We start from the raw sequence: 13130 nt of genomic DNA, 5'->3' as shown, positions 1-13130 counted from the left end.
AGGGGAAAAATCACACCAAAGATGGTAGTTTTCTACAGTTTCTTATTCTATTTTTTCAACACTAAAAGTAATTCAAATTGGATAAACGAGTAGCTTCATTTATAAGCAAATACTCAGTGCCTTGCATAGGGCTGATGCTATTGATCTTGTCTTTTTTTATATCGGAGGTGTGGGGAATCTGCCTATTTGCATAGTCCTTGAATGTTATCCTTTTTTTAACCTAGATTGTCTGGTATGTGTTGGCCCTGGGAGGCTGATACACTCTTGCTAGTGCATGTGCTCTGCCCCTAAACATGGAAAATAATTGGCTGAGCACAAAAGGTAAATCTGACTCTTGGGTAAGTCCACAGTTACAGCAGCACAGAACTTGCCACAGTGCTATACGAGTCAGATGTTTCATTTGGGCTGCAATGTAGACTTACATCACACACAAGAGTGACTCTAAAATCTTGAAAAGCTACAGCAGCCCTATGTGAAAATAAACCTTCTTGAAAAGGATGGAAGCCTGCTTCTGACATTGGTACCTTACTAGCAATAAGTATCTTGAAGTACACAAAAAACCTAATTTAATTAGGCGCAGATGTAAAACATGGCAAAAATGAAATGCTATTTTCTGCATATGGCGATGCAGCCTTTCTCTTTTCATAAAAGCTTGCTTTCAGGTTAAAACTCATATTCCCATAGGGTGAATTCAGGAGTGTTGAAACATACATTTTTGCTGCAATCTGCTGGTTCTTCGACATTTAATTTTTTTGTAAAGTTCGCTTTGTGGTCAACATGGCCAAAAGATGGTTTCTATAAAGGTTAGTCATCTCCATCTGGATGGAGAGGGCCTCAAAACTGGATCTGCCAGGCTCACTTCTCCAACACTGTCTGTAAGCAGGTTTCCACAGTCCAGGTAGGAGGTGTGAATTGCATCAGTCAGTGACCTCCCAGAGACCTAAAGGGCTTTCGAAGAAGCTGCTTGTTAGAGCATTCATTACAAGAAGCTGGCGTGGGTGTTAATTTGAGGAACATCCACCTCAAATTAACTCAAGACGTTTAGGGTATTGAAGATAAAACACATGGCGATTGGCCACATTAAGCATAGACAGGATCTCTGTTAGCAGAATATTTTTATGTTATATCAGCGCTCTGATGTGGTTCGGCCTTCGATGCTAGTCTTTTTATAATCAGGAAGACTTCTGCCACTCTAGGGGGTTCAGCAGGGGCCCGGAACTACTACTGCTAGATTCTGCACTGGAGGCAAGAGGTAGGACCCCATTTTAATGGGCAAGCTGGAGGAGCACCAACGTCTGGGCTGGCATTCAGTCATCTTTGAAAACCCTAGAATATTGCTTCTGGGATTGTTTTTCATTAACATTATTTTACGTTCTGCAAAAAAGGGATAAACTAAGTGATAGCACTTTAAGGCAGGCATATGACCCATCAGCAGTCTTTAGCCAGTGACTTCATGAAAGCAGACTCCAAATACGAAGACTTCAGAACGCACCTTGGCTTGTAGACAAGTAAATGGAGAAGCCTGGTGCTGCCTGTCTGGCATAAGAGTGAGTCCTTCTCTCCCCTGTAACAAAGTTTTGCATATGCCTCTAAAGGGTCTGCCAAGCTGGCCTCCTGTAGATTTAGGGAGACAAAGAACAAAGAGGAATATCTTTATGGGAGAACAAACTGACCAGTTTGGGCTGGGCCCTGGCTTGGCCTTGGCCAGAGAGAGGGGTTGAGCATGTCTCCCATAGTTGTCTGTGCCATGTTATCCTAGCGGCTGTAGGAATGAGCAAGACAAAGATGTTCAGCATTCTGGGACTTCTTGAGGACTAGTGCAATGTTTAGCGGCTGCCAGAGAAAGGCACAACTTTGGCCGGTATAAGTTAGTTTAGTAACTGCCAAAGTTATGTCTTTCTCTTGCAGCCGCTAAACCTTGACACTGCCTTGCACAGTCCTACACGGGAGAGAAAGAGGCGAGAGAGAGAGATACTCCATATTGGCCACCAAAAGCACAAACTGGGACAAAGTTGAATTTCATAGACGCTGAGGTTGGTTTGCTACTAGGATGCATTAGTCACCACTCCCTTGCCCTATGTATAACATTTGGACTATATCACTTTTTTGATTCTTGATTTTCTTTAGCGGAGCAGAGCAGAAGAGTACATACAAGGACTCCTAGGGGTCAGTACTTCTTCACAGCAGTCCTGCAGCAACCTCAAGCATTCAGTGAAAATGCTGTAAGCAGGACAGACCAACAATCTATAGCCAGTTAGGTTACACTTTTCTTTGGGGATGTGTAGCCTTGTTTTGGTCCTCCAGGGGTCAGATAAATGACAAAGCGCAAATATTTCCTGAAGTTATTAAAGTCTCTGCTGAGTTGTTCTACTATTCCCAGGGCATCCAAAGCTGCAGGTCCTGCCAAACCAGAGCTCTCCCAGGGTCCAGGACAGTGGTCCAATGCCGTTCACTCTCAAATGGATAGCTGATTCTCCCACACAGTATGGAGTCATTCTTTATCCCTCTTTATCCTTGGGACAGTGAGGAAGCTAATCAACTGACCCTCTGAGAACAGTTCCAGTCTCTGAGTGCAAGTGGAGATCATGTGGCTTTCAGATGCCTCACCAGCTTTAGGCAGGGATAAGTTACCTTTCTGGGTGAAAGGCTTCTGTCACTTAAGCCTACTCTGGCTCTTTATGTGAAAAGAAGGCCTGTTGGGCAGACATTTTGTGATGCCATCTATTGCTGCCCCTTTCAATGGCTCCTCCCACCAAGGTGGTCCTTGTTTCCACTACAACAGCAACAGTCTTCCTGGCTTGTGAAGTGGCTGTATTTTCTCCGGCCAGCACACAGTTTGTGCCTAATCGGATGCTAAATTCTGCCTCTGGTGGAAAAGGAGGCCAGCAGAACCACTTAATTCTGTTTAGCTTTCAGGCAGCACAAAAGGTATGTTTATTAAACTAACTTTTCCACTACTGCTACAGAACAAATTGTTTTGATCATGAAACTAGACTTTTATTAAAAAAGTGAAAAAGAACGTTCAAGAAAGTTCTAGCTTTCTTTCCAGGCAAAATTATGAAAATACCTTTTTCACCGTTAGTCCTTCTCATAGGAAAATGTAATTTTACTTATACAGTGACAAAGAGCGTTTGACAAATGTGCACTTCAGTGACATATGTTTCTTTTACTTTTGCAAGTCCTACTTCCAAACATCAGTCACCCAAAATGTGGGCATAAGAGATGCACTCAGTGCTTACCAAAACAATTTATAAAATTAGGTTTCTACAGGGCAGAACACCCTCTTGCATCTGTTACTGCTTTGGTTTTAAAACTGTAGCCAGGATACAATTGTGTTGCCTGGGGACAACTATTTTAGGCCAACTTGTAGATGATGCAAATATAAACTGCAGCACATGAGAGAAACTGAACTCCAATGCCAATTTGTATTTCATACACCTTCTTCCTGCTGCCTTACTGGAGAGTCACTTTTTTCATATGTTTAGGGAACAAGCCACATATTATGAGTGAATGTTAGAGCCAAAGCGCTTAGGGTCCTAATGGAGACACCATCAAATCAAAAAAGCTAATGGGGCTCAATAAAAAGATGTTTGTTTTGAAAAAAATGTATTTCACGTATGACCAGATGAGCAAGTGGGTTTATCCAAATCTCTCCTGCTCCCGGTGAAGCGTGTAGCCCTCAGGGCTCCATTCTTTTTCCTACTTAAACTGTGCAAGAAAACTTTGAAAGTCCTCCTGACCAACCAAGAAACCTCATTGCACCAGAACATAGACAGTTGACAACTGTGAACAAAATCCAATCCAATTACACAGCCTGTGAATACTCTCCCAGCACTACAGATTTCTATGATATTTTATTTGCTTTCATGCTATATGTGTTCATAGCCTAAAGATGATTGCACCACAGTACCTTGGTCATACAGTGCTAACCGTTAATTCTAGCACCAGCAGATTGGTCCCTGGCTTTCCCCCTGGATTTAATGTAATTCAAAATATAAGCATATTGATAGTTTTCTTAAATTTATTATTATATCAGTGTTTCAACAACTCTAAATTTTAGACCCCGGATATACTTTCCAATGTTTGCTTGAGTTGATGTATGCTCATTACTTGAGAAACAGTAGATTTTTCCCTGCGAAGAGTGTGACTGAATGCCAAGGTGATCTCCTTTCAGCATCAAGGAACAATTCCTAATCCTTGGCCTAATACACAAAGCTTTCAATGTAATTTCCACCTCAGACCTTGTTGTTCAAGAGTTGTTTATTTCGTCTCCACAGATCACTGAACTTCTTCTCTGTGCCAGAGACTCGCTTTTGCCTCAGAAAGTCAGACTTGTCAAGTGAGTGTCTTGAAGATCAGCATTGACTCAACTACTACTCTTCATTATTTTGCTTATAACACTTTGGCTCTGATTTATAGTTTGGTGGACATGTTACTCGATATAACATGACGAATATCCCATCCTCCTTACGGAGGGAGGGACAGAGGAAGCGATGGATAGATGGATGGATAGAAAGATACATGCAAGGAGAATTAAGAGGCACAAGCTATCTATTTAAACAAGGGATTAATAAACTGGGGGGGGTGAATAAATAAAATGGGAGAGAAAAACATTGGCGAGATTAATAGTATTTATAAATTAATAAATTACTCAGATGACTGACGATATAATGTACAGAAATGCAGACATCCAGGAAAAAGACAGACAGATAGTCACCCTCTTCAAAATATATCAACTCTCTTTCATTGAAAGCATAATTTTGAGAAACAAGACACAGCTCTGCAAGTAGTTCAGACGTAAAGCTTTTTAACATATATTGTATATCATATTACTGTTTTAAATTCTCACAAAAAGTCACATCTTTGTACACAGTTATCTAGAAACTGAGAACCAACTGCTTGTTCGAAGTATACTTTTTTTAAACCAAAATTCCTTGTGAAGTAATCGAGTCTGTACATTTAGGATTCAGGGTGACACTGGGTGGTTCGAATTCACATGTGTTCATGCTGCGTGACATTCCTCGGACATGGCCACACACACATGCTTGTGGAGTGAAATGAGAGAAAAGCTTTGTGAGGTGCCATGCAAGACCACATGCACTACACACAAATACAGATTCGCAATCATTACAAGGAGGGAACTGACCTAATATCTTGAACAACAGCTACAAGTTGTTAAAGCACCAAAACACAGAAGGGTGACTGGGAATTGTCACGTAAACCATAGTTTAAAGATAAGGGAGAAAAGGCATTTTCTTTGCTCTAGACAATATGAATATTGGGCAGTGTCTTAAGACAAATACTATTCAATGTGTAGAATACCTACAGGCACCATAGGGACTGTTCTGAACACTCCTTTATACTGCTCACCCCAGAATCGAGTTGAGCAAGAGTTGTCTTTTGACAGCCAGATCCACAATGTATGATTGGTATGTCATTCAGCTCTGCTTCCTAGGAATCTCCTTCATTCCATTCCCACAAAGGTGGGCCATCATCACTGGAGAGATGGTACTCATTCAGCCGATGATGGCAATGCGAGGTACTTCCTGCTGCCAGGTATCACTTTGGAAAATGACAAGGGTGCAGACCTTGGCGGTAAGATTTGTTTGAGGACTGTGGAAATCTGACCACGTCCCTTGAGCCTAACCTTCACTTCACTGGCTTCTGGTTAAGGGTATGTGCTCCGCCCATTGAATGGGCTGATACAAGTTGGATCCAGCTTTCTGGGGCACAAACATGCATTCCTGTGATATGTCTCAGATCTCGGGCATCAGACCTTCTGAGAAACCAGAGGATTAACTTCAGGGGCATGACTTTTCGCATATTATGTCCCAAACTTTGAAATGCATTCTCTACTTCAGATACATCAGATTCCCGACCATTGCCAGTTCTGTGGAGCTCTGATGAACCATCTCATGTGCTAATGAATTGCTTTTTCCTGGTGACATGCTTTCATATAAAATGATGCAGGATAAGAGTAGCATCTGCGGCTCATCAGAATGAACTTGTTCAAATGAGAACGTGAGCATCCTTTCAAATGAAGGCAAATCGTAATTGTCTCTCTGTCACACTTTTCTTGGAAGCAATTAATGCCAGACTTCTTCACCATAAAGAGTTTGTGATGGTGGCCTACCAACAAGTATTTCACTATTAAAAATGCCACATGTTGAAATCGGTGACTATTTTTTTTCAATGAAACACTTTTTCACCACAACCTCAGAAAGAAAGCAAATAGAAATTAACTTAAAATTCAGTATACATCCTGGTTATAGGAACACTTCAGCAGGAGGACACCTAGGCTAATTGGCATTCACTGAACGTACCAAAAGATTTATCTTGATTTACTGGCCTAATACAAACTGTTTTAGAAACACACACATTTGCTGAAATTGTTTTCTACAAAACTGTGCCTTCAAGCAGTCCATGATTAGAAACGTGCTCAGACATTTCCACATCTTTCTCCAAGCCACACAGTTAGTTACCTGCTGTACAACACTAAGCAAAATTCTGCATGACTTTTCCAGCTATCAACACCTAGAAACAAATAGTGTTAGTGCCGTAATGCACCAGAATGCAGCTGCCAGCAATATTGAGAATCCTGATTTTTATTTAATGCCCTATTTTTCCTACTACGGGCTCTGGTTACCTCTCAGCTGATCTTCTGGGCATCTTAATGAATTTACTGATCTGTTTGCTAATTCGCCAGTGCCAAGGTGATGACATTGCTTTGCGACACATGCAGCTATTTTTTTGGTTTAATTAAACGTTTATTGACAATACTGTGGCTTGTGTTGTGTGAATCCCAATAGTAAGTTACTGTCTCTCTCCTTCTTACCCTGATTTAGGATCCACCTGCTCATGCATATATTAAATATTTGTGTTCTGTAGGACTGCATTTTATTTCTACATATGCTTCATAAAAACTTTGGTGCCGCAATAAAAATGGTCCATAATGTACCTGAGTGATCTCATTAGAAAACGTGTAAGTGGAAGTGATCCTGCTCCAAGTTCGTTCACGTAATGATAGTTAAGAATATGTAGCTCTGTAAACCAATGCTTGTTTGTTTTCTTTTCCAGTTACGCATGTTCATTATGTTAACAGGGCCCATCAGTGTGGAGGGAAATGTAGCCTCCAGTTCAATGGCTGGCTGTGAGGGGTGGGATCGGTTGGGGAGGGGGACACTGTGAGAAATTCGGAATGTCTTGTAGAACTGCTGCTGTTGTCATAGGTGCTCCTCTACCATACCTTCTGAGCAAAGGAAAATGGGATATGTTCTAATGTCGCTGGCACCTACTGCATCATCATGGCAGGCCTGGCTAAATATAGGTGCTAAGCTAGAAACAAGTAAGTTTAATTTATTTTCAAGGGTGGTTTGGTGCTATATAGGTATGTGAGTAAGAGTTGCTTAACTTTTTCCAGTCACCTTCCAAAAAGCCCAAACAGTAACCACGAATCTCACAATCTTCAAACTTTTGAGAGTTTAACCTCCCTCCACCAAGAAAAAGATTTGCAACAAATGTGATCAGTGAATCATTTCACAGCAAGTGCAGAAACTTGAAAGTGGAGACGTCCCAATCACAGCAAACCGGTTAATCTGATAAGAAAATACAGCGCATGCCAACCACCTTACTTCCTGTTGTTTGGACGCACCTTATCTCGAGCCTGTCGTTTACCCTGTAACCATAGGTGAGACAGGCGTTCAATGTTTGTTCAGATACAACACTGATATTGCATGCAACAAATAAAACATTGATGTGCAAGACTATGGGTGTTAAGCTGTTTACAAATTAGGCTGCACAAAGCTCTAATTTGCATGACACGTCATTGCAGTGCACAAAACATGAAAACTGGCGTCAAAATTAGGAAAAAAGAAGCTGTCTATTTTGACCAAAACAGTGATGTTTCACGGTTTTCAACGACCGAGTAAAACGATGTAACATGAAAAGTCAGGAACAGGCAGGGGCTTTTCGTCTACATCTAAAAAAAAATAGTAACATTTATTTTGGAAATCCTATTTTAATAGAGAAATTAAATGTGCTTAGCAGTTCAATATATAGTATATAGTTTAAAGCACCTTTGCAACCCATAGGCGTATGGCCCACGCCACCAAATTTGCTGAAGCTGTTACTGTGCCCTATAATGTATGCCAATGGCTAAACTGTACTCTATTTGCCAACGCTGTTATTGTAGTCTGTGTAACAGAGCTCTTACTGCATTCCGTATGCTAATATTGCTCTCACACCCTACACTTAAAATCTGCTATTTCATTGCATATGGAAAACCAGATATTGGTAAAATGGTAAAAATGTCGATTTATGCGTGGGAATATTACGTATTAATTGTGTTATCATAATACCGTAGTAAAAATATCAACAATCAAAATATCGATTTGGTAAGTATTTTTAAGTAGGTATAGATTTAGCAATCTTAAGTCCACATCTCCATACTTTACAGATATACATATAGATATACATATATCATGAAGATACACATATGTTTGGGGTTAAGTATAGCAAAGCTATATATACTTACTTTCTTGATATTTTGTTGTGATTTTTTTCTGTGATAATGTGGAAGCACGACATTAAAAACTCAATATATTCTGGTGCCTTACCACATAAATTATTATTTGCTGGGTGCTAAATTTGGTACTTCACCCTGTATATAAAGTTGCCCATGCATCTTGTATGCAAATGCTGCTATTGCGTCCCACATACGAAAGTTGCAATATTACCTGGTGTGCCCAATATGCTCATGCTGTCATGCAGTGGAAGTGAACTTTGGATCTAGATTCCAACATTAGTGATCAAAAAGAATGTGAATCCAGTCCATGGAAAGGGGACAGAGGCGGGACAAACTTAGCTATTAAAATATTTCTTGTAACATTTAAGAGTTCTACTAGATCTCGGAAGAAAATCGTATACTTTCAATGGCAGGGCTGACCAGAACTTTAAATATCACATACACATTGTGCCTCAATTGTGATGGGTAAGAGTACCAATAAGGCCGCTCATAACCAGAAAATATTGGGAACTTCGGGAACAAAATTCAGCAAACCTGGGATGGTTTCGGTGAAATTATCTTGTTACCTTCTCATCAGAATTCAGTTTTGTTACTTGCTGCTGTAGACTGCAAATGTGTTTAAATATATAATTTAACAGACATATGGAAACCATTTGATCTAGGTAGTTTATGAAACAAAATCACACAGTTGCAAAGAAAAACAGCATGCAACAAGAACAACTTTGAAAAAACAAGATTGTTCAGAAAAGAACCACTTTAATGAAATATACAAGGTGATTGGAATTCCTGACTTTCTTTCTGGACCTACTCAGCAAATAAAACAGAAATGTGAATTACCTGTTTTTTTCTCCAAACACTAGGTTCATCTGTTTGATTTCCAAACCTGTATCCATCTTAAAACACCATGTAAATTTTGCACATGCTGAGACCACAAAAACTGTACTAATTGGAATCAACAACAGACCCAGTACAAGCACTGGAAAAGTCAACAGATCTGGCATTCGAATCCAATCCTTTTGCTTTATCATTGATCTTATTTCTTTTCTTGTGGTTTTTGTAAGACTTTGCTGGCAGATCAGCAGAGCTTTCGCAAATATAAACAAAATGCCTAAAAAAAAAGAATATTGTTTCGGTCTCAAAAAGAACACATTGTCATAGTAGTGCTTGGTACTTAAGGGTACAACTTTGAATGTGGATGTGATCCTTGTGAAAGAGTAGAATGCTGTCGCACACAGTTATATTAGCCAATGGCTGGCTGAAGTGCATTGTCGCATCACCACATGCTATATGCTGTAGGAGGCAGAAGAAAAATGTGAATGACTCAAAATAAACCAATGGATGAAGGGGGTGGCTGAAGGCCTCTAGAAATAATTATATTATATAAGTAATTTTAGTAAAATCAAAAGATCTTGGCTGGCGCCAGACCTCAAATGTTTCACATGATGATATAATTACCGTGGTTCATTACTATGGTTATTAGCGACAAATAAACACCCCCACTCCCTCTCGTTCTGCATGTTGGTGCCCTGCCTCAACTACAAGGAACACTATTGTTCTCACTCTGTTGGGGACGGGTAGGTTACGGAACATATTTGAGTGCCACTTGTTATGATCGTCACTACCACAGGATTAGCAGGAAGGAGGAGCATTCAAATCGTGCAATTGTCCTGTCGCCTGAACGACACACTGAACAGTGCTGATTAAATTAGTAGTGTATTGGATACGACTTTTAGCATCACAGTGAGGTTTGGTCTGGTCTGCAGTCACCAAGACCTATTTCATTCCATGTGTCCATTTTTGATGATAATATGGACCCGAAATGTACTGCCATGACAACCATGAACTAGAATAAAGGTACACAGTCAAGGAAAAGCCAAAAGAATGTTAATCTCAACCAGAAATGTCAGGAACTTCCCGAACTGTAAGGATGAAACTTATCTTTACAGATGTTCCTATCCCAGCCATTTATCCTTCTAAGGGGCAACGCCCCACCGCTGGACCTCTTTATTCATGGTTTCGCTGGTGGCAGCAATGGATAATTTTTAGTGTGCCACAGAGGTGCCCACTGGCTTCCCCTGAAAATTAAGTCAAGTGCCCTTGGTAGAACCTGACCCCTTCTTGTTTATTTGTTTTTTGCTTTGATCGATGATCATGAACATTATGAACATTGCTTTTGCAATAACAACTGGAAAAAAGTTTAATTTTGTATTAGCAGACTTATAGAACATGGGCTAAACACGGCTGGGTGACAGAGCACCTGACAAACGTTCTGCTACATGAGTTTCCACCTAGAAGTTCACACTAGTACACAATGTAAACATATTTACTTAATATACACATAAAACAGAGATTTAAACACCACTAATTTGTATAAAAGGGCGACGGAGTAACAGACACGCATACACCATGTGTGCATACAACGTTTTAGTGGAGACTCCATTCCCTAAGATGCCCTTTTCGTTGGATTAGTAGAAATTTCAGACCTTCTTTTGAAGATGTCAAAGGATAGTGAAGTACTTGTAGCTGACAGAGTGAGTTGCAGACTTTTGGAGCAGTCCCCAAGAATGATTATTTCTGTGCTTTTTTCCTTGAAGGAAAGAGTATCAAGTATGAGAGAGCTGAAACTCTGGGGTGGCTTTGTCTACCTGAGCGAACCAGTTTATGTGTTTGTCATTTTGGAGTACCTTGATGGGTCACCCTTTGCGTAATGTAGCCAAGCTTGGAAATAAAAAGTGCTCCTTGCTTTGATAGGAAGCCAGCTCAGTGCGAGTTGCTAAGCTATACGTAAGGCTGCCTTGGGAGTAGCAAAGTGTATTTTAAGAATTCCTACCGGAAGAGAATTACCAGAAACTGTATCACTTTTTGAAATAATGACCTATGTATGGGCTGCAAGCTCCTGTATCTACGTGATCACATGGAACGGTTTATTAATGCTCCTCTAATGTATTATTCATATGTTCTCTTGTGAAATATTTAGAAAGGGCTCTTATTTAAACTGTTAGCATGCAGTATGTAACTGTTCTCGTGTACAGCGAGAGAGCTTCCTTATCAAATGCGCTTTTTTTATACTATAAAGCAGTTGTTCCCTTCCTTTTGACTTCTGTGGACCCCCACTTTATCAATACTGGAAACTGGGGACCCCCACTGAAAAATTATTGGAATCCGGAGACCCCCCACTGAGTTATTACTGAAAGATGCGGCCCTAATCTGTTAATATTATTTAATTTTCTAAGCAGTCGTGGACCCCTGAGGAGACTTCACGGACCCCCAGGGGTCTCCGGACCACAGGTTAGGAACCACTGCTATAAAGAACTGCTAAACAAATATACAGGCGTTTTACCGGACTGGTTATTCAACCAAGTGGGTAAGCCCTCTGGCGGCCCTGGAAGGAAGGAGTATTAAACAAGGAAGGAAATGAAGGCGGCATGGAAAACAAGAGGGGCTATCAGTAAAGTGTAGGCGAAAGAAAGAAAAGGGAAGTATTAGGGGGCAAAAAAAGATTGATAGGAAGGAGCAGGGAGAAAGGAAGGGTGAGAGAGGAAGTGGGACAGATGTTATGGTAGGAGGACAAATTGAAAGGTGAGAGCAGAACTAAAGATGAGTCGGGGGGGCAGGAGACGGGATGGAAATGCGATATCTGATGAAAATGTGTTGCAAAATGCACTGTTTCCCAAACCCCTTCAAAAATTCCTTGGGGAGAATCCTTCCAAACATCAGCATTCTACGGGAGGTGGGTGGGGTCATTTTCTCAGAGATGCTTTTGGCTTCCAGCCAAACCTGAACGGCCACACTACAGGGAGTGCAGAATTATTAGGCAAATGAGTATTTTGACCACATCATCCTCTTTATGCATGTTGTCTTACTCCAAGCTGTATAGGCTCGAAAGCCTACTACCAATTAAGCATATTAGGTGATGTGCATCTCTGTAATGAAAGGGGTGTGGTCTAATGACATCAACACCCTATATCAGGTGGGCATAATTATTAGGCAACTTCCTTTCCTTTGGCAAAATGGGTCAAAAGAAGGACTTGACAGGCTCAGAAAAGTCAAAAATAGTGAGATATCTTGCAGAGGGATGCAGCACTCTTAAAATTGCAAAGCTTCTGAAGCGTGATCATCGAACAATCAAGCGTTTCATTCAAAATAGTCAACAGGGTCGCAAGAAGCGTGTGGAAAAACCAAGGCGCAAAATAACTGCCCATGAACTGAGAAAAGTCAAGCGTGCAGCTGCCACGATGCCACTTGCCACCAGTTTGGCCATATTTCAGAGCTGCAACATCACTGGAGTTCCCAAAAGCACAAGGTGTGCAATACTCAGAGACATGGCCAAGGTAAGAAAGGCTGAAAGACGACCACCACTGAACAAGACACACAAGCTGAAACGTCAAGACTGGGCCAAGAAATATCTCAAGACTGATTTTCTAAGGTTTTATGGACTGATGAAATGAGAGTGAGTCTTGATGGGCCAGATGGATGGGCCCGTGGCTGGATTGGTAAAGGGCAGAGAGCTCCAGTCCGACTCAGACGCCAGCAAGGTGGAGGTGGAGTACTGGTTTGGGCTGGTATCATCAAAGATGAGCTTGTGGGGCCTTTTCGGGTTGAGGAT

At 40.9% G+C, this 13130-nt stretch overlaps 1 protein-coding gene across 2 annotated transcripts in view; it reads right to left on the bottom strand.

The window, feature by feature from the left end:
• The window catches only part of PRKCA (protein kinase C alpha), a 1238381-nt gene that overhangs the window by 236596 nt on the left and 988655 nt on the right, over window positions 1-13130 (bottom strand). The window contains exon 9 of one of the 2 annotated variants that reach the window (XM_069199886.1): window positions 7652-7675. The exons of the other annotated variant lie outside the window; for it this stretch is intronic. Within the exon in view, the coding sequence (XP_069055987.1) occupies window positions 7652-7675 (24 nt within the window). The remainder of the gene's footprint in view (window positions 1-7651; window positions 7676-13130) is intronic. 2 annotated transcript variants of the gene reach the window in all.

Source organism: Pleurodeles waltl, chromosome 7 (assembly GCF_031143425.1).
Source record: "Pleurodeles waltl isolate 20211129_DDA chromosome 7, aPleWal1.hap1.20221129, whole genome shotgun sequence".
NCBI classification, from domain to species: Eukaryota; Metazoa; Chordata; class Amphibia; order Caudata; family Salamandridae; genus Pleurodeles; species Pleurodeles waltl.
This window is presented reverse-complemented; position numbering and strand designations above follow the sequence as displayed.